Raw genomic sequence first — 27,721 nt, forward strand, 5'->3', positions numbered from 1 at the left:
TGTGCTTATAGCTTTTGATTTAAAATTATTCTTTTTAGAATTTCTAGTAGCACAAGTTATTACTTTAAGTTGGAAGACAGAAGTTGAGAAGTATTTTTTCAAAGCTCTCGTAAATATTTCATAAGTTGATTTAAGCTAAAAAATTATAAATAAATTTATTTTTTTAAATACTTAAATTTTAGTTTTTTTATTTTTAAATACTTTCGATTTTTATTATTGATTAACTTATACTTTTTTAATCCTACCACAGAAACAAAAAATTATTACGAACACCGCTTAGTCGCTATTGAATACAAAAGCGTCGAGCTTTAGTAATGAAACGCTTTTCGTACCGGGTAATGCAATTGCTGATAACTGCAGGAAAAGGAACCGAAAGTAATGGCACATGATCTTCGTCTTCTGTTTCCAGAAGAACAGAGATTTGCGAGCCAACTCCAACACAAATGACTGTTCTCCTTCCGGCAATGAGCTGAAAATCTGAACTCTGAAAAATACGACCGCAATGGATCGGGTCCTGAAAGCTGCGCGAGCTTCCGGTTCTCTAAACCTATCCAATCGCTCTCTAAGGCTAGTGCCCGATATACGGATTTCGATTTACGGACTGAATTTGCATCTCGTTTTTGAGTCATTTCCTTTTTCTTCTCATTTTTCTGTATTATTATTACTGATTGCAGAGAAGTGCCGGATGAGGTTTATAAAAGTTTGGATGCGGTTGGTGATGATGAGAAGTGGTGGGAGGTAACTTGTGGATTTCCTACGTTTTGGTTATTTAGGCTAATGATCACACATACAGGCTGAAAATATGTATTAAGTAAGTGCTATTTATTGGTCACATGGCGTACTTACAGGCTGTGGAGCTACAGAAGCTGATTTTAGCTCATAATGATATTGGATCATTGAAGGAAGACCTGAAGAATTTGCCGTTATTAGTGGTACTGAATGTTAGTCACAATAAGTTGACAAGTCTCCCGGCAGCTATTGGAGAGTATGCAATTTGAACCCCCTTAATCCAATGTTTGAAATCTTTTACGTTGGAGCTGAAAGAGATTTGGAGAGCTTCTAAAATGAATTTGATCTTGATTGGCAGGCTTCACATGCTTAAATCATTGGATGTGTCATTTAATTCGATAGAGAAAATCCCTGAAGAAATTGGATCAGCAGCTTCGCTGGTGAAGTATGTGATCTTATTGTTTTTTCCTGTGTTAGTTGCTAATGATTTATTTGGTTCAAGGTCCAAGGATTTTGATGAGGAAATGGAAATGCTAGGACAGAAAACAAAGTCAGATAAATGATAGTCCCAAATTTGTTTGGTTGTATAATGATTACGTTAAGAAACAGTGGGGAATAGGGAGGTGATATACTTGTCGGTGATGGAGACAGGAATTTGCAAGCTTTTATGGCAAATGAACAAATTTCCCCCAGTTCTCTCCCATAGTATTTTGTGTTACAACAAAACAGCCACATTATTCTCCACACCATTTTCTTTCCTCTTTTTAACAATTATCCTTGCAGTCTACTGGGTGTAACTGTTTGAATAATATAGGAAATGCAGCTTCTCATGTGAACTTGATAATATTTTGGCTTTGGTTGTTTACACCATTTTATCTGTCAATGGAGATATGAGGTGTATTTGCCTGCTTAGAAAGAATGTTCTCATTCACATGTGTTCCATGCAGATTTGATTGTTCAAATAATGTGCTAAGCTCTCTCCCTTGTTCCCTTGGACATTGCATAAATTTGGCAGAACTGAAGGTAAACCTTTGTATGATGCATGCTTGTAAACATAAAGTGTGTTTTCTGATAAATTTAGGTTTTGACGCCGGATCTTAAAATTTTAAGTTTCCGGGAAGATTAGCATTTCCCTGTTCGATGTTGTGCCTGAAAACTCAAACTGGTATGTTGTCGTTAACTACTAGGCTATGCATCCAAAACTTAGGTATTCCATAGAATTTGTTAAGCAAGTTAACTCCAGTGTACTTTGAACACTCTCAAGATGTAAACAATGTGAAAAATGGCAAGGATGAAAAATTTTCATTAGATGATTTAATAATATTACAAAAGTTACTATCTGATATCAGTGCGGGCAACCTATTTGTTAGGTTCATACTTGATTTCTTGTCCCAGATCATGAATTTGAACAGACTTGACATACTCTTCAGTTTTTCGAAACAAACACATAAAAAATGTACCAATGGTCATGTGACAGGAATAATCTAGTAGTTGCTTTATTTAGTTTCAGAGGTCATATTCTTCTTTTCTAGCCTTGTATGCTGGGATTTATGATGAGGATGCACATAAGAACTGGATACTAAGAGCCCGTTTGGTTGTGTTTTCATTTTCATTTTCAGTTTCCAATATTTGGAAATGGGTAGAAATGCTTTATTGGTTTTTGTGCGAAAATTGAGAATATGTTTGGATTAATTGTTTCCAATGTAGGTATATAGGTGTGAGAATGTATATGTATTATGTGACAGATGACCAAATTGATTGAATATGTGAAATTATAAAACAATCAAAGTGATTCTTGCCATTTGAAATAATTTTAATTGATTTGAGACAAGAAAAGACATGCTGACAAGATAAGACAAGTATGACAAACCCATGTGACCTATAATTTCAAAAATTTGAGAATTAAAATAGGAATGCATTCTCAATGAAAATGGCTTGACCAAACAAAATCCCAACTACCCAAATAGTGAAAAGTGGAAAAAATCTCATTGAAAACACAACCAAACAGGCTCTAAGTTTTATGATTTTTGTTCCCTTAACGTATACAATATCTCAGATGGATTTAGTTGCAGAGACATTCTCAGTTTCAGCACCTTCACTAGCTTCGGTTTATAATTATATTTCTATCAACCTCCAGTAGTTTACTTTTGTTCGTTACATATTGGCCGCTTTCTTTAAGTCATACTTTCTACTAGAGCTTTTTGGTGATTTTCTCAGGCATCAAACAATAAAATTTCCAGCTTGCCAGAAGAACTAGCAAATTGTTCAAAATTAACAAAGTTGGACATAGAGGTATGGGAAGCTTAACCAAACTATTTCATGGATCTATTATTTTCTCCATCTGCCATACGTATGTCAATTAAGAACTTTACGTTTAATCATGTTATTCATCTGTTTGGCAGGGAAACAAGCTAGAAATGCTGTCTGATAATTTCATTGCATCATGCACTATGCTTGTTGAACTCAACGCTTGTAAAAACCTGTTCAGATTCAACTCTGTTATTTAGTTTATTGCAGTTTGATATATTTCTGAAGCGTCCCCACTTTTTTACTTTTTTAAAGCTAAAAACTTACTAAGCAGTCTGCCGGAAAGTATTGGACGCCTTTCACGTTTAGTTAGGCTTGATCTTCACCAAAATAGTAAGTCATTCCAGTCCTGATATGGGCTATTTGTTGTCTTTCCATGTGCTGAAAGATCTGAAGTTTAACTATTCTTGTCAGTCTGTTACTGGCTGTCCGTTATGCTCTGGCTGATACAATATATATTCTGCAGGAATTTCCTCGATCCCGTCATCAATAAAAGGCTGCTCATCCCTTCTAGAGTTTTACATAGGGTCAGTTAAATTTTTTTGACATACATATGCTTTACTGTTCTGAGATTCAGGAATATCCATTTCTAAATATCCCCACCCTTTTCCTTTTCTTGGATTTTTCTCTTTCTACAGGAGCAATGGGCTGTCTCTATTACCTGCAGAAATTGGATCATTGACTCAGCTGGGGACATTTGATCTGCATTCAAACCAGGTAGTTATTACAAATCACAATTCAGTGTTGCTCCAACATAAATTTCTGGAACTTTCTGGGAAGAAGGGACTCCCTCCAATGTTGTATAAAAGTTTGATTTTGGTTTTGTCCAATTCTTCTGAACTTCTTTCATTATGGAAATCTTGTATATTAGGTGGTGTTGTGCATTCAATTTTCTCTTTGTTGATGTAGTTGAAAGAATATCCTGTGGAGGCATGCAGCTTGCATCTTTCTGTCCTTGACCTGTCTAATAATTCACTGTCTGGTTTGCCTGCTGAGATTGGTAAGGTTAGCATCTTATTTCCTAATAAGCATGAACAGACAAAATTGATCATATTGTTTCTTGCCAAATGTTCCTAAATTGTAGACTTAATGTGTGGCTCTAAAGACAAACCTACCCATAATGATCAGAGCACTTCCAATTTTTTCTTTAGTGTCATGTTTATAGGTGTACCATGTTATGTGTAATTCTGTATGGTGGTTCATGGTTGAGCCAATGTGGTCTGGCCGACTAATGTTGAAGAGCAGAAAACAGAGGAGAATCTTTTGCATCCACTTCCTTTGTTGCAGACTAGCAGAAGATGGCAGCATTGTTATCTGGTCTGATTGGATTTTTCTTTGACTATCCTGTCTTTTAAGTGATACAATATCAAATAAAAACTGGCATATTTATTTCCTTGGGATTAAGGAACGTGTTGCGGTTTATAAAGTTCAGCTATAACCATGTCATGGATGCTTTCATCTGTTCCACCAAGACTACTGGACTCAAGAATTAAAATCATATACTGTGGTATACCCCACACACTTTCACGTCCGGCAACTGAGTGTTTGCTCTTCTTCCTCTCTCTCTCTCTCTCTCTCTCTTTTAGTCCTTCGTGGAGAGCTGCGCCTTGATTTGATTTTGGAAGAATATATGGTTAGTTTACTTGATGAAGGGGGGATCAGTTCTCGATATAATGTGTATGCTAACGATATTAACTCATTGCTTTTGTGCTTTCCCGTGATTCAGTAGAAAAATTTAGGGATTTGACTTGGATTTGGGAATTTTATTACTCATGTCTGTGTTTCAGTCTACTTTCTAGTAACTCCACTCAGTTCAGCTAAACCTTGTCCTATACTTTTAGTTCTAAGTATTTTATGAAAAATGTTAGAAGCCGTCTAAAATGTTTTTGTTTCCGCTCCATTGATAATATCTTTAAAATGTAAAGAAGCTAATTTGAGCTACAATGTCATATCTAGGCTTGATGACAACACTGCGGAAACTTATACTTACTGGTAATCCGATGCGGACGCTTCGGAGGTATGAACGTGTTTTGTTATCTGAATTAGCATGCTCCTGCTTGTTTAAGTGTTGACTAAACAATTTGTTCTCATCAGTTCTCTGGTACATGGACCTACACCTGCTCTATTGAAGTATCTCCGAAGTAGACTCCCAAAGGATGAAGGTGAACTTGGTTCTGATTGTTGTTGAGCCTTCTTAATCGTGAACCCTGAATGTTGATGTTGATCCAACTTGATTACTTGAATTGCTCTGTTTTTTGCTTTCTAGATTTCATGTTAACCTGCTGCAAGTTGGTTTGTCAAATGTCTGAGCATCTATATGAATCATTTTTTGCATGTAGAATCTGAAGCTGCCACAGCTGTGAAAGAGGATGTTGTTACCAGAGCTGCACGCTTGTCCATTGGTTCAAAGGTAATCTCCCTCTGGTATAGGTGATGATATCATCTAAATGGAGATTTATCTAGTAGCATATAGACACAGTGATCAGCATGTACATATATGAGCTCTGTGTTACTTGAAGCAAAAGTGTATTCTGATACCAGGTCTATATTCAGTTTCAGTACTGCATTATTCTCGCTTCAGTCTCTCTTAATTCTGCTTTTATCATCTGTCTGCAGTCCAAGGGATTTAGTATCTCCAACATTATTAATTTTCAGGAACTTTCTTTAGCTGGGCTAGGATTGGGAGCTCTCCCATCAGAAATATGGAAGTCGAGTGATATTACGAAAGTCGATCTGTCGGGGAATTCAATCGAAGAGTTGCCATGTGAGCTTAGATCGTGTGTGTCCCTTGAGGTAAACATTATTTAGATTGCATCCTTTTGCTAATATAAAGGCCTGGGTTTGGGGTTGAAGAAAATGAAAATGCGTCTCCTGATATAAATAGCTACTCGGCAATGCATCCATGTGATTGAATCTGATCTCAAACTTTTGGTATCTTTCAGTTATTGTATCCACATGTGTCAGTAGGCCTACTTAATCAATTGAATTTTGTTTAGCTTTCTGTCAAAGCAATTTAATCTTCTGGATTATCTTTTATTTGGAGGCTATTCTTGATCGGCTGATCTCAGCCTGTAGTCTGGTGGTTGCTATTATTTCAGTATTGTGATCCATGTCATCCCCAAACTAAGTTTAATTCCCAGCATATGCAAAATTGCCTCTAGTAAATTTGATGCAATCTAATTTTTGTATTAGGATCATATCACTCTTAATTCTGCAGAATTGCAGGCAGTCTTTGTATTCCATGTTGGTTTAGAAACTTACACACTGAGAAAGTCCAATGTGCTACTTTTGAAATGTTACTCATCAAATTGGTTTGAGTTGCAGGCTTTAGTTTTGTCCAAGAACAAGATAAAAGAGTGGCCTGCTGCAGTTCTGGCTTCCCTTCCTAGACTTTTGTGCTTGAAACTGGATGGGAATCCACTCAGAAAGGTGTGGTTTTAATATGGAAATGATATCTTGTTCCATAGTCTTCTTTGGGTTCTGCGAATCATGTTTCATCTTGCCTTTTGGAAAGGGGAACAAATCATGCTAAAGGCAATTCTTGCTAGTAAATGAATATCTTTTGTCAGAATGGAACATTGCTTCAGTCATTTTTAGACCAGTGATCTTTCTCCTAACTCACAAATAAAAGTGTCAATGAAATCCTGAGTTGTGAGAATATATTGTGAAGCCTAAAGCTGATCTGTACACTGCCCGCCAAGTTATTATGCTTTTAGCCTATAAGATATCTGATATTCATATTTGGGCAGTTTTATGTGAAATTGTCAATGAGTCTTTAACCAGTAATGTTCAATCATGTTATAAGTATCATTGTTCCTCATCCTGGATTTACTTCTAAATCCATTTTGTGAATGGTTTAAATAGGAGTCTTTGACCAAGATAAATAATGAATTTCACGAATTGAATCTTCAAGAGCTCTTCAGTAATGCATTACAGAATAGAGGTGCTAAATGTGTTCTTACCCTCCAATTGATGGAAATATAATATAATTAGAATTGGCTGTTCCTTTCTTCATGATTCCGATTATTTGGCTCACATCATGTTAGATTACAAGCTGTATAATCATCGCACACCACGTTATAGCAGGTCTTAATAGTAGGAAAGGATGATGATCCTTGTGACTATATCTGATGAGTATGTTTAAAAGTGGTAATCTATATCTGAGAAGCTTAGTAGCTTCTATTGTAGGACTTGCATTTTCCCTAGAGTTTCACACATCTGTTCCTTAAATTATCAAAGAAATTAGACTCCGAACTACTGTCTGGCATGATCTTCATGTGTAACATTTTCTGTCGTGCCGCATCTGCCTAACATCATTATATCTATTTATTCCTGAGATTTCACTTTGTTTTAAACAGATCCCATCAGATGGTTTTCGAGCTGCTTCGAAGCTTCAGATTCTAGATCTCAGTGGCACCTCAGGTTCTTTACCAGAAAATCCAGCATTTTCGAGCTTACCAGAGCTGCAGGAGCTTTACCTGAGGTTTGTTTATAGCATAGGTGTAGGGATAACAACATGTCAGTTTTGCCAAAACCTGAGTCCCATTTTGCCAAAAGATTTCTGTACCGTGGATTGAAGCCGGACCTAATGGGTTCGATGCTTTAGACCTACGAAACCAGCTTTATCATTAAAAAATATCTTTCCATATATAATTTTAACAAAAATATCATCACAATTTTGTAGATATGAGAAAATTATATTTTTTAACAAGGAACTACCTGTTTAAAAATTTATATGTGTTCGTTTTAATTTCTGAAACATAAAAATTGAAAACATATATGCTACTTTCACACAAATTAAAGTATAAAATGTATTTCATGTAATCATACATTATTATTTTGATTAAAAGAGTGTTATGTTATGATTTATATGTGAGTATATATGTAAAATACATGTAGTTCTAGATATATATAACATAAAAATATGAAATAATCGTATAAGTGCAGTAACTTAATTGGTTGGGTTTAGGTCGGCTTCCGGTCCAAAACCTAAAATCCGAGACTCACCATATTCAAGGTAGTCTCGAGACGGGTTTGGTTTAACCCGTTAAACGTGAACCCATTGCCATCCCTAGGTAGGTGTCACAACTTGCTTTCTCTGCAAATTAAAGTTGTTTATTTTTCCTATATGATTGGGCAGACGGATGCAGATATCAACTTTTCCTTCGGACATAATTACTTTACAACAGTTACGGATTCTTGACTTGAGCCAAAATTCCCTTCAGTCAATTCCAGAGGTCATACTTCTCTCTCTCTCTCTATATATATATTTACATATATATATAGCTATGTACGTGTGTGTGTGTGCATTTGCATAAGGTCTATAGACATTGTGCAAATTACTTCTCTCCATCTCTGGTAGGATATTTTGCACTAATTAGACCTCTCCCATTTTAACAGCTTGACGAATGGCATTTCTTGCATCTTGTATATGTAATGATAAATATTGTAAGTGCAGAGTAAGAGTTTGTACTGCCTATTATTTACATTTAATGGTTGTCTATTGAGGTGTACACTCCAAAATTGGAGTGCCTACTCTTCAGGGGAATTGGTTGGTTTATGACTTGTTTATCTCTAAATTAAGGTCATTTTCCAGATTATCTCTATATATTGATCAAAAGGCGTGAAAATTAGATTTCATTCCTTTTTTATGTGCCAATAACAAAAATTTAAGAGGATATGCATAGATTTTGGAGCTACCTTGTTCAGCTGTTTGCATTTGAAAAATATTGAAGCAATAAAGGACCAAATGTTAAGGGTAGTTCAGATAGATCCAACACTTTTGGGAAGAAGATCTGCCTCCAACTCTAGGATTCTACCTTTCACCTTTTATCCTTGACCACAGTATTGCAAGATTTTGGCCCAGGCACGGGAGTATATATAGCACACTATTTTAGGTCTTTAGCAAATTATCTTCACCTTGTTTTTGTTACAACTATTGCTTTCACTTATGTTATTATCATTGCTGCTCTTATAGTGGTGATTATTTCTTTTTTGGTACACTTATAGTTGCAATTATTGCTATCACTAGTTGTAACAACTTTTGTTTGCAGATGATGTTCTATTGTAGCTGTTTAGCTCTCACTTTACCGGTTTACAGCTTAGAAATTAATGATTTTAGACTGCATTGTATTGTTATGAAGCCCATATCATAGAACTGATTGCATTTCATTTGTCTGCAGAGCATTAAGGATCTTACTTCTCTTACGGAGCTCAACCTATCAGACAATAATATTTCTTCTCTTCCACCCAATCTGGTTTGTCCAGAAATCCCTTTTTGTTTTCCAGTTTGCTTTTTGTTTGCTGTAAGCTGGATGATTAGCTGACTTTATCTGCCTGTGAATTAGTTTATCCCCAATAAAGGATGATATTTGTTTTCCTCATTATGTTTCACAAAAAGTAAAATTTATATGAGACACTATTAAGTTGACTGCCGTAAATTGCCAAATAATTGATGTTCTTTTAGTGGACTACTTGAGGTTACTGACTTTCCTTCATTTGGGATCTTGGTTTTAACTGAAATTTGAAAGATTAGGTGGGAGTTGAAATTATTTGAGAACCATGCAATGTGACTGGACATGTTTTGCACGCGATTCTTTCCTTTCTCTGCCGTGCATGAGGAACTCTTTATTGTTCTTATTTTTATAGAATTGATTGCTTGAATGGCTGATTTCGCAGGGTTTGCTTGAACCCCACCTGAAGATTTTGAAACTTGACGGAAACCCATTGAGAAGGTACTCTGAATTTTGTGCTAAAATTTGGGTTAGTGGTTGCAATTAAATCCTCGTTAACTTCTCGACAGTCCCAATAAAAAAATGCTTTTAAATTCTGTGATGTCTAGCCTAAGAAATGTTAGTCGAATCAGAATCAAGAATAGATATAAATGATAAAATTTATAAGGATATGAATTTCTTAAGCTAGTAAATGAATGGCCTGTGGGCTGCTTTCAATCCTCTAAGGTGAACTTGATACTTTTATGTTAACGCTTGCTTGAAAGCTCCCAATTACTGGATGGTATGACATTCACGTGATGGCTTTCCACCCGGCTTTAAGCTTTCCTATCAGTTTCTGACCTTTCTGAAGTCTGAGTCCCCTTTTCAAGCAGCCTTGAGCATTTTGTTTTACATTAAACAAGAATATATCCAGCTATGCCCTAGTAAGGGTTACCCTACCATATTATTAATCACTAGAAAGGGAAAAATCTTTAGAATGCTCCTCTCTATCTTTCCTCTCTCAATCAAGGCACTGGAATCTGGTAACAAATGGATTTTTACTATATTTCTTCTTCCCCCATCTTTTTCGAGCCTACAACAAACTTTTGGAAAGTGTATTGTGTATTGTCAGTGATATCTGAAATTGACTCATTTTTTGAGAGGAAAATCACCCTAATTTTTATGTTATTAGAAAAGGAGGTCGAGTGCTAAATGCACAGAAACAAGTGCCATCTACTGGGAATCTGTGTGAAACTTAGTAGTCCTTTTGTATGTCATTCCAGTACATGTAAAAAGAGTTGATAGGTCTGGTAAAATCCATATTTATATTTATACACAAATATGTGAAAGGAATGGAGTATATGACGAGCTTTGTGAATCACAAATTTTTAAAACGCCTTATCTGTAACAAGTTGGAGATGAAGGCATCAGACAAAATACAATTACTCATTTTGGACTGACAGCTGTTTGGCTTTCATGCTTATGCAGCATCCGAAGGGCAATTTTGGACCGAGGAACAAACGCAATCTTGAAGTATTTGAAGGAGAGAATTGTTGAGCAGTAAAAAGTTTGTGCTCTCTCCATGACTCCAATGGCAGATCTGATTTCTTGTTCGTTTTACTTTGTGCTCTCTCCATGACTCCAATGGCAGATCTGATTTCTTGTTGGATTGATGAGCTGAGTGGGAATTTCTCCATCTTCTGTTTCAATTTTCATGGTTCTCTTGGTGTGTAATATATAATTCTTTTTTATATGTTTATGTTGTACCATAGTATTTCATTAAGCTGGATTTCCATGTAAACTTAAGTATTACGTACTGTATTTTGTGTCTGTGTGTATCGAGATGTGTGTAATCAAACCATTGTGTTCTCGTACTTACCATTTAAATCCCCTGAATGTAACATGCAACTAATAACATTTTACTTGATTCTCATTTCGGAAAGTGAAAGTACTATTCCTGGGTGATAATAGTGTCTAAGATTACAATGCTGCAGCTGCTTTTAGATAACCAAAACAGTGCGGTTGAGCTATTTGGATGACCAGATTATCAGTCCATGAGTAGTGGGTGTGTCGTGTCACAGTATCAAAATTCTGGCCTTGTGTTATACCAAGCCGTGGGAAGTAACTATCAAGAGGCTTTCGCTGGTGGGAATGTATAACGAACAACCAGATGTTGGAACGGAAAAGCTGTTTGTGCTTCTGAGAACAGCGAAATATTCTCTTTCAAGAAGTGAAATTAAAATTTTAATGAATAGTTGAAAATTCGTATTCTCGGGATGAACTTGTATGAGGAGCCCGCAGGTGTTATCCCAGGGAAACCTGAGAACGAAATAGACTCAAAATAGAATCCTCCAACACAAAATTCGCCCATGAGCAGGCGAACTGTGGAAAGGATTGTTGGGATAGCAATGGGTTCTAATTGATTGCCGACACAAAGACGTCCATGCCGAACTTAAAGGGTCTTCAGGGAATCAGACCTATGTAACACTTTATAGGAGATGAAGTATTCATAACTACAATCATTATAAGCAAAACGATATTTACACCTCTGACCTCTTACATTTCAGGGTGTCGAGACTACTGAATCCTATTGATGTAAGTCCTGTAAAACTTACATGCTAACCTAATGCCACATCCCACTTCAAATAACATGAACGAGGCTGATAATCGGTCAGTACATCCTCTCATACATCAAGATGGCTTATTGTCTTGTTTGTCTGCTACACCTTTGTTGTCGGCTTCCAAAAATAGTCTGAACTTAAGAACCTTATTTAGAGTTGCTACTGCATTAACTTGCTTGGCTGGGGTTTGCTTGGGGTCGACTATGCATCTTCCAGAGAAAAGGTTTGTTTCTGATGGACCTGCCTCTTCGTGAACAATAGGCGCTTCATCTGCAAAAGAAATCGTATATTAGAGGGCAAAATGGACTCTTCCACACCATTGAAGTTCCATGTCTCTGCAAAGTGTTTCTATGGTAAAGAAAGCCAGCACAATTATCAGGCTTTTGTATGTGTTGCGAATAAGAAAAGGGCACGATAAAATGAAAGAACAAGCAAGAAGGGAAAAGGTGGCTTTAGGAAATGTCTGCAATTATGGCACACAAGAATCTTCCTGTCAGGTGCATCCAACTGTATAAAATGGATATGCATTCTCAATATGAAACATCTTGATGCATTATGACCAAACAAGAATTCACCTGTAGAACAAAAGCATTCAATTCTAGTGTTGTTTTCTGTATTCACTAGCACTGAAGTGCCTAGCAGAGTCACAAACAAGGCAGTAAGACCATTTGTCTGCTAGTGAACACATGCTTAGACCAGAAACTCAAACAAATAATAGGGAAAAAACAATCAAGAAGTGCCCAATTCTCAACATGGACTTTTATTAGATAGGATACAGTTTGTGGGTAGGTTCTGAGTAAAGGAGAAAACAGAGGATGATTGTAACACGGTTGCACTTATGGAAACTGCAACAAGCTAGAGTAAAGATGGAGATTTTAATACGTAAATTTCCGTGACTAGCTCCTCCTTACAAAAGAGAAGAAGTTCCTCACCACTTTCATTGAAAACCAGACAGGTCCCAATTGTTTCTTCGTATTCTCCAATCTGAGATACAAGACATTATATTAATCTACAACCAAAACTTCCATGTAAAGACTGCAAATTATATAAGGGTTAGCAATGTGTTCCTACATTCATCAATTTATCAAACGTAAAAGACATCTCGAAAGTAGTTCTGTGAAGTGGATACTCTTCACCATTTGTACAAAACAGAGATATCCTAAAACCTCAAACAAAACGCAGAACATCAGTTACAGAAGAAACATTCTTGCTTCCTAGCACCAATAGAACAATAGAATTTAGATAGTCCTTCACGTACCAGCTTAATTTTGTCATCTATTGTCAGAATTGGGTTGAGTGTATCCAGACCCTGCATTAAGGAACACATAAAACTTCAATTATTTAGCTGAAAAATACTGCAATATGAAAAACTTGGAACTCTGCATAGACAATTCATCCTCATTTCCCCATTGTTTTAGATTCTTCTTCAGAGAACAAAATTCCGCACAGACGATTATGAGCTGAAAATTTAGAAGAAGAGCAACTTTGGAGTAATTATAAATAATACGAGGTTGAAGCAATACCGAGAGTACGTATGGCGCGTTTGGCGGAATCTGAACATGGTCCGAAACGCCGTCCAAATCAAGCAGAACATACTCTTCTTCTTCCTCCGCTTCTACTTCTTCCTTTTCTCGTACCTCGGATTCAGATTCCTTCATTTCAAGAGAAAAAGGGCTTCTTTCTCAAGAATCCTGCTTTCCAGTTTACAATAAACAACAGTAACGATAATAGGATAAAGAATCCAAGTACGATTGCGATGAACTTCTTCCGGAAGATCCCTGATTCTCAATTTGGGGATTAGGGTTTATGAAGCCGGAGATTGGTGCTACTCAGCCCCACGCGCCCGACGGGTGGTTTGGGGTTGGGAGCCGAGTGGGAAGAAGGCCGCCGCAGTATAAGGGGTTAGGCGGTTTGATTTGAAAACGGAGAGGACTGAAGACACAGTATTGGCTTTTTTGGGGGTTGTTTTGAGATTAATCCAAAACTAATGCTAAATGTTGTCCCAATGTTTGAACCCATTTTTGGGCCATCTTGCTTCATTTGTTTTCCCCCCACTTAACGTTACAATATATATATACTATTCGTTGTTATACGTGATTCTCACGAATATATAAAAAAAAAATCATTATATGAAATGAAGAGAAATTATTAAAATTGTTTGCGATAAAAAATATGAGGTACATTGACGAAGAAAACATAAATTATAATTAGAAATTTATAAAAATATGAAAGTTTGTAAATTCAAATAGATTGAGAAGCTGAGAGAGAAAAAATAATTTATAATTATAGATTATTAAAAATATGAAAGTTTGTGGGGAAAAAAATATGAAAAATGTGAGAGAGAAACATAGATTAGTGGGTTGAGAGAAAAAAAAATATAATTATATAATTATTGAAAACATTGAAATTACTATTTCGATCATTTTTTAATGGAAGAAAAAAAATTATAGGGTAAATTTGGATATTAAAAAATAAGTACGCCAAAAGAGGTTTTTTTTTTTTTATAATAGTATAGATATTTTTTATTTTTTCACTATTTCTTTCGTCTCTTGCAAAATAAATTGCATAATAGGATTTTTTACGAGATAATTAACTTTTCGTTCTCTAATTTTACTATTAATTTTATTTTGATTATGAAACAATGAGACGACAACTTTGGTCATTAAATTGTCACTTATTTTACCAAACTAGTGTTTTGCGTGGAATGGCTGTTAAAATGGATGAGAAAAATGAATCCAAGGGAAGATGGCCCTGTTCTCTATCTATGATTTGCAAGTTTTTTTTAGATATTCTAGTGGAGATGCCCCCAAAATTGCAATCGCAGACACGAATTTTTGTGTGAATTGCCCATAACTAGTGTTTGGGGGTTGAGGTGGGTTAAGCGTAGACATAATGCAACATGTACCTAAAAGCATCAGACCCCTTCTCACTTTGTACCTGCAATTATTGTCTTCACCTAAACATAGAAATAGTTCTAAAGCAACTGTTTGTATTAAATAGTGTCAAAAGAAAGGCAAACCAGCAAGCAGTGTTCAATATAATCGAAACCTCAAGTCTCACAAGAACTTCAGTAAACTTCCAAGTACAGGCTCATATTCACAATATGTTCCTCCCTTTTTCTATTGTTTTATCACTCTTACTCTACCAAGAATACTGATCTCTCTCCTCAGAGTTGATCAGATCATAGACGCCAAATGTTTGCGAAAAACTTCCAACATCTTGGCAAAAGTTACAATCCCAACTATACTGCAGTCATCTTCAATCACCCAAATGTAATTCACACGGTGCGTTATTGCCTGGATCATGACCGCCACCAAAGAACTCCCTGGATGGCACACAATTGCCTCGGTCCTCCTCCTCCTCCGGGCTGACTGGCTGCTCGACCGGCTATACCGGTCAGGCCTAGACAATGCCTTGGTGGGAAGTGGCAATTCCTCATCAGAGGAGGAGGAATTGGACGGGTCCACACTGAATGGGCTGATCATGAATTCCTTCAGCATTCCGTCTAAATTTCTCTCCTTCAGCCTAGCCTCCACGACTCTAATCAGTTCCTCCGGAGGCCCACAACTGTCAGTGTAGGCCATGAGATCCCCGGCCGACAGAGTTGTGATGGCAGCTGCGGCCGTCTCATCGCAGCAGGCCAGAGTGAAGGGGGAAATCTCGCCTATCAGTGTACCTTCATTGTCAACCACTGCAACCGAAGTTTGATCCACAAGGGAGCGTGAAATGGCCCCAATTGCTGAAGAGGCCGGGCGATAGTACTCTACAGACAGGAAATCATTGCTTATGGTGCCGAGGGCGTCGACTGAGAGCATCGGAATGGGAGAGAATAGGCTGATTGAGCTGAGAAGGAACCTGATTATATCTTCTTGTGTTAGCCAGCAGAACTCTTGGCCGTTGTGAATGGTCGGGCTAATGGAAGCCGAGGATTTCTGAAGTTGCCTTCTCTTTGAAATGCTGGTGGTGCTGCTCTTTATAGGGACAACAAGGTTTTGGGCACCTTGGAGGGTAAGATCTATGGCTTCTAGTAAGCTGCAAACGCAAAAGCAACAAACTTTGAGCTTGATATCAAAGCGTTTACACGATTAAATCAAAGAATAAAACAAACAAAGGCAAAATCTCATTTTTGGTGCTATTCTCATTTTTGTCCCGAGCTTTACGGGCTCAACAAAATTGAATTTAGAGTTAATCTGTCATCGATTAGGAAAATATATGGATTATTTTATCCAAGAAAACTACTACAATTTAGCACCCAGAAAAGGAAAACATCAACATGTATTACATTGAAGGAGACAGAGCCAAAAAGGAGAACGTCCATCATCACAAAATTTCTCTGTCCAAATCGAACTATTCGCAGTTTAGATCCTCTAGTGATGATTCTAAAATTCCCAAGTTTCAATTTTTCAATTTATGAATGATTTTAAGAATCAGCACCATCCTACGTGGCAAAATTGAATCCATTCAGATTTAGAGCCCTGTAACCTAATCAAAAGCTAAATTTGGCAAGACCGTGCATCAATAATAAAGCTCCAAAAAACTCAAAAAAAAGAATGAAATCACTCCAGGATCCAAGAAATTCACAATACCTCGAAGAGGGTTCAAGGTGCCTCACCAAGCCCTTGACACTCGGCAGCAAAACAGACACCGGAGACTTCAAAGCCAAACCCGGCGCAGACAAATTCTCCTCTCTGCAAAGATAGCAAATCACATCCACCATGCAGATCTTCCCCACGCACACGCAGTCCAGATTTCTCCTCGACGAGTGGTCGCAACTCCAAACGCTGATAAAATCCTCGGGGGAGGCCTTGAGGGCGGCAATGGCGTCGGCAACGGTGGCGGAGGAGGACAGCGAGGGCAGCGGCGGCTTGCCTAGGCAGAGATCAGCCACCTCATACGCCAACAAGCGAACTGCCATGCAAAAAACAGAGAGAAAACTCAAAGGGAATCGAGAATTTCTCGGCGGAGAAATGAAGCAAAGTTTTTCGAGAGAAGGAAAACAGAAAGCGAGATAGTGATCAGATAAGAACATGAGATGCGCATATTTATAGGGTCTCCGGAAACCCAATTGTACTGTACGAGGGGGATATACGGTATTAGAAAGTGAAGAGGAGTGGGGTCTACTGTCCAGGCTGTGAAGGACTGTGGACCCCACTTCTCACTGATTGTCCTTTTTGTCCTTCACTGAAATCGCCAACTCACAACACTCGCTGATGTGATTTTTATTAATTCACATATTACCAATAATTGGTATATCAAATCTGTGCAATTATATCTACCAAGTTTATCTAATTACATACATATATATATATTTGTTCTAATATAAATATGAAATATAGAATAAGGCCTTTACATGTCTTCATTCTTGTAGATTCAATTGTTGGTAGTTTATTTTTTCATATTAGCATTCTTTTCTTATCAAATAAGTTTTCAGCAAATTTAGTGTCTTTTTCTGTCATGGAGTTTAACAGGAATGATTGATTTAATTTTATTTGAAAATATTTTAAATGGACACTTGACTTTGTTCATTTAGATGAGAAAATCCATAAACCTCAAGCTCTTCTGGTGGAAATATCATTTTCACTTATGGCGGACACAAGTGGAGCTTCTCTTGAGGCAACTTTAATTTTGTTGAAATTACCATATCAGGTCTCTGCAGCTTCATGAAATGGAATGCTGGATGAGACCCTTTCTCTACAGTTTCTGGAGCGGCTGATATGAATTTTAGCTCCAGAATATCTTTTCGTTTTAAATGAGGATTGTTTTGTCATGAATCATAGACTCCCCCACTAATCCATTCTGAAAGCTTTAAAATTTTTAGAAAACTTGGTAACATAGTATGAACTGAAGTTAGTACCCCAAAATAATACCACTCTCGGACATGTTTTGGTTGGAACATTTCTAATATAACATTTCTAACGTACAGGTTCAGGTATGGGCCTGCTTGAAAGTTCTCTTTGTAGGGGTTTTTCTTGTAGATCTTGCATCTGTTCGTCTAGATCCCTAGGATGAAGTCCTTGTCAGTCCGGTTCTCTGTCCAGATTTCACGATCTGGCTTTTGATTTGGACACGATCTTCTCCTGAAAAAGGTTCGTCTGGAACTCCTACGGTAGGAGTCACTACTCTACTTTCTCCTATTTCTTGGCTCACTTGAGTCTCCTATAATAGTTGAAAAATCATTGTTATGACAATAAAGAGGGGTTTGTTTGATCTTACATATCGGCCTCTTCATATTTTTTTAGATAGATGCTTGATAACACCAATCCTTCAACTTGTCTTTTTAAGAAAAGATATCCTTCTTGCAATTGAATCCAGTTGTCATTCGAGTACTTTGTATGAGTAGATCAACATTTCCCTCCATGGACTGCAGATCTTTGCAGAAAACATTGGAGCGACTACTTCTGTTGTTACTCCACTCTGGAAGAAATACTTTAGAAACTAGTAGATATATTCATCTTCTGCACAAATACTCCTTAATTCTAGGCTAAAAAGAGCTTGTGCATACTCTCTAGCCTTTTTTGCTCTACAATCCTCGAAACATCCATATCCGATGAAGTGTATCTTAATAAGCGTTCCTTGTCGATCTGTTATTGCATTCTTTGAATCTCTGGCAAGGATACTGGCTTTGTATCTTCTTGGGTATTGTCCCATCTGATCTTCACAGAACCCTCCAAGCTCAACTCCACTAGCTTTATGGAATTTTCTTTATTGAGTTCACAGGTAGTTGTCGCTATCTTTATTGCTGCAACCCGCTCATCTATCAGCTTTTTGATATTTCGAAAGTCGATGACATCTAGGTTGGGTACGGTCATATGGGTGCAAGAGCTGGAGCATGGTCTTTGCCCAAGGCGTATGTTCAATCGCTCTCCTTATATTTCTCCCTAGATTTTCTTTAAGTCTGGTTCCCACAAATATTGGTGTTGTGTTGGTGTGGAAATTTGTAAATTTTCTCATCGGATGATCCTGTGAAGGATCATTAGAACCTGTACTTCCCTTTAGTGGTGGTAGTATTGGAGTGATTTCGTAGGTCTGAACATTGACTTATTCCACAGTCCCAAGTTGGGAAAAGGATTCAGTCAATTTCTGTAAATCTGATAGATCAGCCCTCGTAAGACCCATTTTTTCATGGAGGTAATGACTTCTAAGATCATATCGTCTCTTGTCTTCAGCTTTGAAATCTCCATTGCCTTTCCCTTGTGATATAAAAGAAATATCTAAATATAATATAAATAAATATTTCTTCAATGAACTTAGGCTCTAATACCACTCTAAGCGAGCATGGGTGATAAAATGAAATTTGTGCACAAATCACTAAAATTGCTCTTTCAAAGTTGTGCAGAGGTAAAATTTTCCGAAATTCCATCTTTAAATCTAATTTAAGTGATTTTGAAAGTTATTAGACTAAATTGAAAATGTGCAAATTTAATGGACTGAAATTAAATGCCGAAAAATTCAATGGACTTTTTTCCCTTCTTTTTTAAAAAAATAATTACTCAATAACACACCAAAATAATACATAGGACGCAGATAGTTTTGTAGACATTGATTTGTTCTTATTCCATCAACGGGTCGTGTACGCGTTTTCTGGTGGTCTGCCATCGCCATGTGCCTTGACTACGACACCAAAAATCAAGTGGGAATTTATATAAGGTTGCCAATTTGACCACTCCAATGCACAACACTCCAAATTCAGTTCAAATAGTGAGATTTTTTTTGTGGATCCTATTGGAAAAAAATAAGTATGTAATAAAATTTTATGAATTTTAACAAATAATGGGATCCATTTATGAAAATAAACATTAGGGGTATTAAATATATTTTTTCAAATCACATAAAATTTACATATAATTACACCAAATTTTAGGGGACAACGGTGTAATTATCCCTTTATTTGTTAATTAATACAAGTAAAAAACGTAACAAATTGATACTATCAATTACGATAAAAGATAAAGTAATATAAAAATTTAAGTTTCTTTTCTCTTTTTGTTTTAAATCACAGATTATCAATATTTGTTATGATTTTAACTACGATCGGATTATTTTCATGATTTTAGTGATGACTGAAATAAAAATTATAAAATCACTTAAATAAATTTAAAAAAGAACTTTTAAAATATTTCAAAAAAAAAATCTTGTTTCTTCACAAATTTGGAAAGATACTTTCCAAATTTCACAATCAAGAAACACTTGAAAAGAAAATCTAAAACTTAAATCTTCTATCAAATACTCAATAGGGGGATTTTAATTTAACTCATTTTTAAAATATAGGAGAATTTTTAATTATTTTCCAAAATAGCAGGGCGTGAGTGGCGGGGGAGGTATAGTAGAGTTTCATCGTAGAGTATCTTGATATGAAATAAATAAACAAGTCAAGATAAAACACAGGTTCATTCAGCAAGCCCAAGATCAACACTCAGATGCTTGGAATTTCAAGAAAATCCTCCAATCGTTGTGGTACACTGGTGCTACTAGATTTTGATGCGTATCGAGTACATATATACATAGAGTTGTATTTTATAACAATGGATATCATAAATAAACTTACGTATATCTATATTTTGGGTATATTTTATAAATATATGAAGTGACAATAACTATAATGCACATGCACGTGCAAGCTGCTTAGTTTTAGAATCTATACTATATATAAAGCGAGAATACTCTTTTGATATCTCATTTAATTTGGGTACGTCAATTTTTATTTTTTTAATATTTATTTAATTTTCTTTTCTCAATCTTCTTGACTTTCCATTTTTTCTTTTCACAATTTCCACATCTCTTTTTCTTCTCTAATTTTTTATATTTTTCAATATTTTTGGTAATTATTATTTATTTTATTGCATTGCATTGTAACCGATTCAATAAAAAATAATTAAAAATAAAAATAAATTATACTAATCTCACTTGAGATTATATTCAAGTACACAAAATGTTCTGATATTCTTGGTAAAATTACAAATATACTCTTGAGATTGTAATTGTAATCACCTATTCAGTACCAAAAGTCCCCCTTGTAGGGTGTATACAAAGATTTTTGGGATGATTACACTGCCCTTCCTTAAGGTTTGGTGTAATTATACGTAGACTTTCTGTGGTTCGAAAAATTATATTTAATACTCATAAAGTTTGTTTTTGTCTAACAAATAGATTCTCCATTAATTAAATTTTATTGAATTTGTTGATATTAGCTAAAAAAAATATAATAAAAATTTATATTTACCCTAATTGACTTATTACTCACTTATTGCAAGGCAATAATTTCTAATCAAAATACCCTTATAAAGGTGAAGATATACCTCATTGCATGCAGTATGAGTGAAGATGTATAAGGTTAGTTTCATAAGAAAATATTTATTTAATATGTAATAAGTTAGTAATAAGTCAATCAGTGATAAATATATATATATATATATATTCATTCAACTTTTTAGCTAATATCAGTCAATTTAATAAATTTTAACTAACGAATGAGTCTATTTATTAGACAAAAACAAACATAAAAAATATTACATAAAATTAGAGCTCGTGAGCAATTTGTGATGTTGACAAAACGCCCGACATAAAAAAAAAAAAAAATCAACAGCCTAAATTATATATCTTCATTGACTAAGTTTTATAATAGCAAACAAATTATTACGAAAAGTACATATGCTATCATGTTCACACCTGATCCAATAATTCGTGGCCCCAACCTATGTTAGAAAGTTATCAAATTCGACCCTAAAATATTCTAACACCATATTAATAAATTGGTAAACTATGAGGTATAAACGATCACTATAACAAATTTGATAATTAATCAAAAATTAAAAATTAAAAATCATTTGTACAGTGATTGAAACGACAAGATTTAAAAAATGGTGGCACCTCATGACAAATATATGAGGGGTTAGAATCTCCACGAGAAAAATGATTGAATTGATAGATAGATTGTCTCGTAATTTTTTTTGGATTAAAAATAATATATGTTTGAAGTTTATTATCAAAATCATGTATTTAAAACACTATACTTTCGACTTCTGTTGATCCAGAACTCCGAAAGTACGTTCGTCTTATGTTCTAAATCAAATTATAGTTTAAATAATAATTAATATATAAGAATAAATTAAAATAATATGAAATTGAAAATATAAATATACAAATTCCCATTTATAGTATGAATTAAATATATTTTAAAATTTAAACACTAAAATAAATCATTACGTCTAAGAATAAAAATTAAAAAGATTGTATAGACAGCAAAAACAATGAACTATTTATTATTGAAGGTAGATTATATTGATATTTTTTAAATTTAAATTCAATTACACAAATATCCCTATAAAATTACAAAAATATACCTCTCGAAGTTATAGTTGTAATTATAATTAAACATTTACATTCCATATTCAGCGGTGAAGTCTTAAACAAACATCCGATGAGGTAATTACACTATGATCTCTTAAGGAATGTATCATAACTTTATAAATATATGGAGTGTTTATGTAACTAAATCTAATATAAGGGAGCGTTGATGTAATTTACTTTAATATTAAGGGTAAATTACAGCTACCTTCCTTGAGGTTTGGTATGCTACGAATACTCTTTTATTATTTGAAAAATTACAAATACCCCCCTCTAAATAGAAAATAGTTATGTAGTCCATAAATAGTAAAGTGGGTATTATTATTTTATCCTTGCTGAGATTTTTTAATAAATATAAAAGAATATTAGATTGGGTAAAATAAATATTCCATAGGCTCAATATTAGTTCATAAAAATATTTTAAAAAATTTTAAAAATATACAAAATTTTCATTTATAATGCAAAACGGTATTTTGGTTAGTTCAACAGAAAAATTGGATGGAAACCTAACGAAAGCTAACGAAACGGACTCGTAGTTGGACGGATGGTAAAACGAGGGGAGTATTTGTAATTTTTTAAATAATGATGAGGTATTTATAATTATACCAAATTTAAAAAAATAAAAGTGATTGTAATTTACATTGAAATTAAGTTAAGTTTTATTGTCAACAAATAGTAGTCTGCTCATTCTTAAAATGATGAAAGTTTTCTATTATAAGATTGAAATTTCATGATTAGCTTAAGTGATGAACACATGCACATTTGGACATTCAAAGTTCATCTCAATTATTGATGTGGGGTCGTGATTGGCTTGATGAGTATATATATGTATATAGAGTGTTGGAGTACAGCTCATCCCATCCGTACCTTTCAAATAAGTGGAGGAGATGAGACATACACCAATTGATCTGCGGCTGTATACACCACATCACATGATAAGAGCATCTTCTCACCCTCTCCTCCTTTTTTTGTATGTATATGATGACAGGGATATGTTACATCTTCTCTTGAAAGGATAAAAATACACCCTGTAAAGGCAAAACATCAATTCAGGACATCTTTCTTGCTTGGATTCGGTTATTTTCGTTTCCATAATTTTATTTATCGGTACGTCATTAATTATTCATATTAATATTTAGTATTTTTTTTCAATCTCAAACTAAGTTAATTATTTGAGAATCTTTGACGGGGATTCCACGCATATGGCGGGATTCCAGCTTATGTTTAAAAAAAAAAGAAGAAGAAGAGTATCATAAGGGTAAATATAGGAAAACCACTCGTTAGAGGGACTAATTTAGAGAACTGAAAAGCAAGGAACTATTTTGAAGTTATGATCAAAAAGCAGGAATTAAAATGAATTTTACCCGCTACCACACACATACAATATTTGCAGTAGTCAGCCCAACCAAGTAATTTCTCTTCCAATCCATTTTCAGCGGGTAATAATAATTCAACAAAAATTAACAGTTTCTTACAAATTAAATCGAGTCCGTATGTATCGATCCAATTCGCATGCGCAAGCAGCATTTACCATAGTGATCGTGAGATTTCAGCATCCGACAAACAAAATAGAGTAAAACTGCGCAACGACCTAAGCCTTAAGCTTATGCAGTTTGAAGTTAACCATGAGACGAAAAGATCAGGTACCACTTTAAACATTTTAACTATGTAAAAATCATCGACTTTCAGATGCTACTAAACAAACATCGATAGCATTCTATCCTTCGAGTAATGTGCTGAAGGTATGTAACTGTATGCGGACTTTACCGAGCATTTGAGACTACGTTTGATTAGCTTTTCACTCATTCCACATATCAGCAAATTCATCAACTTCCAGGGGATTTTCCAGCTCGTGCATCTTCCTCCTAGTCTTGGCTTTAACTTTCTTTGCATATTTTCCAGCCTTCTGCCTTTTATCCAATGACCGAATCTGGTGACATTAGCAACAACATATAGCTAGACTCATCAGCCTGGAAATTTATGCTTTATTATTAAAAAATCGATGTAAATTGATGACTGCCTTACATAACACATGCACTGATAAGAGGACGAAATGAAAATGGCAAAGAGGTAGCAGAGCCACATCAATTAGGATAGACCATCCCACCAGAAGCAAAAGCAACTACGTGATATTTTCACTCCCAGCAGCCCAAAAATCATAGAGAACACGAAATTACAAAGCAAACTAAGACCCTACTTGAACAGCTAACCTGGTTTGGTGAGACATAAAATGGATTCTCATATAGTGTTGGACCACCAAAACTGCCACCAAATATCTTAATGGGATTCAGACAGAATCTTGGGCCAACCTATCCGACAGAACCATGTCAGTCCAAACAATTTATAAGCATCCAGGTGTACATAAACATATTGTTCCTTGACAAACCTCAACCAATGTCATCTTTTCCAAGTCTCCACGGTCTAGTTTCTGTGCTCCACCATGGGGACATGATATCTGCTTCAAGAAAAAGAAGATATCATGATAAATATTTCAAGAATACTAACAACCCACGAGATCTGTTAATACCCAACAACTAGCAGAAAATGGTTCAAATTCATACCTCCTTAGGAACATAAAACAGTTGATGTTTGTGATATATATTCTCTCTCTGTGTGTCTATGTGCGTGGGTGGGGGGAGGGGGGGTGTTTCAATCCTTCACTAACACTACTCGCAAATCTGGAATAATGAAAAATCTTCATTGTGGAATCATCTAGATCAACTTAATAGAGATAAAATAGGAAATACAGAAAGATGAAATGCTTACTAATATAACTTGACAATTCTATTAGTGTTAATATGGCTTCAGAAGATTACTCAGATTACTTAGATTATCACTTTCATATTTTCGATGCTACTAGTTGGAAACTTAAAAAATCTTCAATACTGTAATTGGAATATAAATAACTTGATAAGCACTTCATATACACAATTAATCCATACATACGCTGGCTAATTCTGCGGAACAAACCTTCTATATCTACCAAGTCAAATAATGAATTGCATATTACAAGAATCATGGACTAGATGATTCAACGCAAATATGCTTCCTATTTCTATATGATTAAAACCCAATCATTCATATTTACGCATTCTCATCACCAACCTGGTAATTCCGGAACCATATGTGGTCATCAGCAATTGAGAAGACAAATACATGATCATGGTAAGGCTTAGATTTCCGGTGATCCTTTGGAGTGCCAAATATCTGAACAAAGAAGGGCATGAAACACAGGCATTTGAGTCCCAAAGCAACAAACAAAGATATTAAGGAACTCATGAGACCAAGGGGATCAACAAATGGAATTGCAGATAAGAAACTTAAAAAGTAAAATAAAAATGACAGTGACTTGTTAATCAATTGCAACTGAAACAAGTCAGAAGACAACTATTCAAACTTCAGTGCTCAGAACATGAAAAGAATTGAATGAATATTCTTCAAATAACCACAGATACCTGAGAAATCATCTCTTTTAAAAGCTTCCAGTGAGGGCTTTTATCAAAGTTGGATGAAAAGGTCAGGATAGGACGTGAACCCTTCAGATGATTTCCAGTAAGTTTCAATTCTTCCATCGTGTGCACTTCAAACACACAAACAAGATACAGAATTAGCCCATGTTCTCTCATAGGAAGAGGGTGGCCAGAGATTATGGATCTGATAAACCACAAGAACTCCTAATACAAGATTCACATAAAGCCACTCATACCCGCATTAACCAAAAATTTGACAGAAGGACCATTGGGGCACTTGGCCATCCATAAGTAGAGGTCTTTGCCTTTCCTGCACTGAGAGACTTCTGCATATGAGTCCATGACAACATAGCTCAACTTTTGTATCTATAATCAGGATTTCAACACAAGATTTAGGTACTTCCATGACACATACCTCAAAAAACAAACAAGAAGAGCAGCTCTTGAGCTCAACGAGCTCATTCAAAGCAGTCCCTTTACTCTCCTTGGACTCGACCTTGTTATCTTTCTTACAGTGAGGCAGAAGGTCAACCAAGTTCAACATCAAATGCCGATACCTAAACATCCATATCCAACAAAGAAACACTAGATAAGCCCATACAAGCCGCTGAAGCAAGCCCCATCAACATAAAATGACCAGCATAATCCAATACCGACTAAAAAAAACGTCAAATGAAGAAATCCTCTTCACTAAAATTCAAGAAACGAAATAAAACACCTGAAACTAATGCGGCGCGAACAAGTGACCAAGACTTTCTCTTTATTCCGAAAACCCACACGAAAACTGTCATTCTCCTTCTTATCTTCATCACTGTTCTTAAAGCCAAGAAGCGTCCTCTTCGGCCTTTCTGGCGCACTATCGTCCTTCTTCACATCGACCGCAGCCTCGGCTTCACTGTGTTTTCGCTTATTACCCATTTGAACACAATGAATCTCCCTAACAACAACGAAAAAAACAAAAATCGTAACAAGTACTAATGTGAAAACATTCGTTTGTATCTATACAGAAGTTCAATCTTGAATTACCTGTGGCCGGACGAAGAACAAAAGAGGAATGTAGTAGAGATGAGACTAAACCCTAAACCCTAATTCAGTTAACAAGCAATTGTAATTTTACTACGCCATAGATGCAGACAGAAGGGCTTTTCATAGGTCCGGCCCAACAAACCGATTCCTGATGGGCTTTTCTGGGCTCCAACTTTCTGCCAAATGGCCCAATAACAAAGTTGGGCTCTTAAGTAATAATTAAATTGTGAAAAAACAAATATTTGAACTATTTTTTTATTATATACAAAGTAGTCATCGTAGCACGCAGTACTTACGTGTATATAATCAAATAGATAAGATATCAATTTTATAAATAAAAATAAATATAAAATTAAAAGTGGATCAAATTATTAACACGAGTGAAAGTGAAGAATAAATATAATAGTATATTAACGGCCCAAATATAATGTGAACTTTGAAATAAATAAATAATTATATTGATCCAAACGTCAGGCGTACAATTTGTAATTTAAATTTTAGTATAATAGTGTCACAGATAACCATTTGCGAGTGAAATTTTTTTTTTTTATATAGTATATTGGTGTAGATTAATATATTATGGGCTCGTTTACTTCGAGTGATGGGATTATGTTAGTACAAATTAATGATAGATTAAATATGAGATAAATAAAATTATCATACTATATACCTTGTTTACTTGTATCAATAAAATTTAAGATTATTGAATAATTATTGTGTGATAATTTTGTGTTGTAATTATTTTTGTAGTTGTTATAAGGGATAATAATAAAACAAAAAAATCAATGTCACATATTCACATCACAAATATAAAATATTTACAAATACTTAAACTTCCAAATTATACATTTTTGTCCTATCAATCACGGTTTCTTTTATTAATAGTATCGTAAATTATAAAAATTATCACTTTTAATTATTTTGTTGAATTTATTTAGTATGTTAATAATAATAAAAAAAACTATGTGGTTGTTAACTTGGATCTTTTGATAAACAGCTATTTGGTGTTTTT

The 27,721-nt window shown here is 35.1% G+C and overlaps 4 protein-coding genes across 7 annotated transcripts; 1 reads left to right on the forward strand and 3 right to left on the reverse strand.

The window, feature by feature from the left end:
- LOC105177012 (plant intracellular Ras-group-related LRR protein 6) lies at positions 344 to 11,216 on the forward strand. 2 transcript variants are annotated; one of them, XM_020698800.1, is made up of 22 exons: positions 344 to 567; positions 675 to 738; positions 849 to 985; positions 1,088 to 1,174; positions 1,677 to 1,752; positions 2,947 to 3,021; positions 3,132 to 3,201; positions 3,292 to 3,369; positions 3,503 to 3,563; positions 3,675 to 3,753; positions 3,946 to 4,036; positions 4,993 to 5,053; positions 5,131 to 5,198; positions 5,376 to 5,446; positions 5,692 to 5,829; positions 6,361 to 6,465; positions 7,395 to 7,519; positions 8,177 to 8,273; positions 8,437 to 8,484; positions 9,219 to 9,293; positions 9,715 to 9,770; positions 10,737 to 11,216. In XM_020698800.1, the coding sequence occupies exons 1-22, from the start codon at positions 503 to 505 to the stop codon at positions 10,810 to 10,812; spliced, it is 1,803 nt and encodes a 600-aa protein (XP_020554459.1). In that variant the 5' UTR covers positions 344 to 502; the 3' UTR covers positions 10,813 to 11,216. The 2 variants fall into 2 exon arrangements, with proteins under 2 accessions (XP_020554459.1, XP_011098326.1); XM_011100024.2 differs by lacking the exon at positions 8,437 to 8,484 and having other exon boundaries at positions 347 to 567.
- Positions 11,711 to 13,888, reverse strand: LOC105177013 (general transcription factor 3C polypeptide 6). 2 transcript variants are annotated; one of them, XM_011100026.2, is made up of 5 exons: positions 13,393 to 13,482; positions 13,128 to 13,178; positions 12,941 to 13,028; positions 12,802 to 12,853; positions 11,711 to 12,139 (listed from the first exon to the last, which is right to left on the reverse strand). In XM_011100026.2, exons 2-5 carry the CDS (start codon positions 13,142 to 13,144, stop codon positions 11,940 to 11,942), a joined length of 357 nt encoding a protein of 118 aa, XP_011098328.1. In that variant the 5' UTR covers positions 13,145 to 13,178; positions 13,393 to 13,482; the 3' UTR covers positions 11,711 to 11,939. The 2 variants fall into 2 exon arrangements, with proteins under 2 accessions (XP_011098328.1, XP_011098327.1); XM_011100025.2 differs by lacking the exon at positions 12,941 to 13,028 and having other exon boundaries at positions 13,393 to 13,888.
- Positions 14,839 to 16,894, reverse strand: LOC105177014 (CBS domain-containing protein CBSX5). Its single transcript, XM_011100027.2, has 2 exons — positions 16,456 to 16,894; positions 14,839 to 15,901 (listed from the first exon to the last, which is right to left on the reverse strand). The coding sequence occupies exons 1-2, from the start codon at positions 16,782 to 16,784 to the stop codon at positions 15,046 to 15,048; spliced, it is 1,185 nt and encodes a 394-aa protein (XP_011098329.2). The 5' UTR covers positions 16,785 to 16,894; the 3' UTR covers positions 14,839 to 15,045.
- On the reverse strand, positions 23,185 to 26,810 carry LOC105177015 (ribosome biogenesis protein BRX1 homolog 1). 2 transcript variants are annotated; one of them, XM_020698765.1, is made up of 10 exons: positions 26,710 to 26,810; positions 26,402 to 26,620; positions 26,099 to 26,240; positions 25,920 to 25,998; positions 25,669 to 25,793; positions 25,319 to 25,420; positions 24,600 to 24,668; positions 24,424 to 24,522; positions 23,981 to 24,143; positions 23,185 to 23,241 (listed from the first exon to the last, which is right to left on the reverse strand). In XM_020698765.1, the coding sequence occupies exons 2-9, from the start codon at positions 26,599 to 26,601 to the stop codon at positions 24,012 to 24,014; spliced, it is 948 nt and encodes a 315-aa protein (XP_020554424.1). In that variant the 5' UTR covers positions 26,602 to 26,620; positions 26,710 to 26,810; the 3' UTR covers positions 23,185 to 23,241; positions 23,981 to 24,011. The 2 variants fall into 2 exon arrangements, with proteins under 2 accessions (XP_020554424.1, XP_011098330.1); XM_011100028.2 differs by lacking the exon at positions 23,185 to 23,241 and having other exon boundaries at positions 23,708 to 24,143.

The sequence above is a fragment of the Sesamum indicum genome, linkage group LG14 (genome assembly GCF_000512975.1).
Source record: "Sesamum indicum cultivar Zhongzhi No. 13 linkage group LG14, S_indicum_v1.0, whole genome shotgun sequence".
NCBI lineage: Eukaryota > Viridiplantae > Streptophyta > Magnoliopsida > Lamiales > Pedaliaceae > Sesamum > Sesamum indicum.

Bases quoted from the DNA above. Each gene is read 5' to 3' on its own strand.
- LOC105177015 (XM_020698765.1), bottom strand. From the start codon at position 26,601: ATGGGTAATAAGCGAAAACACAGTGAAGCCGAGGCTGCGGTCGATGTG. The intron at 25,794-25,919 runs GTATGAGTGGCT...GTGTGTTTGAAG, and splicing joins CAAATTTTTGGTTAATGCGG to TGCACACGATGGAAGAATTG. The intron at 24,669-25,318 runs GTTGGTGATGAG...TTCTTGAAGCAG, and splicing joins TATGGTTCCGGAATTACCAG to ATATCATGTCCCCATGGTGG.
- LOC105177013 (XM_011100025.2), bottom strand. From the start codon at position 13,527: ATGAAGGAATCTGAATCCGAGGTACGAGAAAAGGAAGAAGTAGAAGCG. The intron at 12,854-13,127 runs GTACGTGAAGGA...CTTGTATCTCAG, and splicing joins TAGATGACAAAATTAAGCTG to ATTGGAGAATACGAAGAAAC. The intron at 12,140-12,801 runs GTGAGGAACTTC...TTTCTTTTGCAG, and splicing joins TCTGGTTTTCAATGAAAGTG to ATGAAGCGCCTATTGTTCAC.
- LOC105177012 (XM_020698800.1), top strand. From the start codon at position 503: ATGGATCGGGTCCTGAAAGCTGCGCGAGCTTCCGGTTCTCTAAACCTA. The intron at 739-848 runs GTAACTTGTGGA...GCGTACTTACAG, and splicing joins ATGATGAGAAGTGGTGGGAG to GCTGTGGAGCTACAGAAGCT. The intron at 6,466-7,394 runs GTGTGGTTTTAA...TGTTTTAAACAG, and splicing joins ATGGGAATCCACTCAGAAAG to ATCCCATCAGATGGTTTTCG.
- LOC105177014 (XM_011100027.2), bottom strand. From the start codon at position 16,784: ATGGCAGTTCGCTTGTTGGCGTATGAGGTGGCTGATCTCTGCCTAGGC. The intron at 15,902-16,455 runs GTATTGTGAATT...TTGCGTTTGCAG, and splicing joins CACCTTGAACCCTCTTCGAG to CTTACTAGAAGCCATAGATC.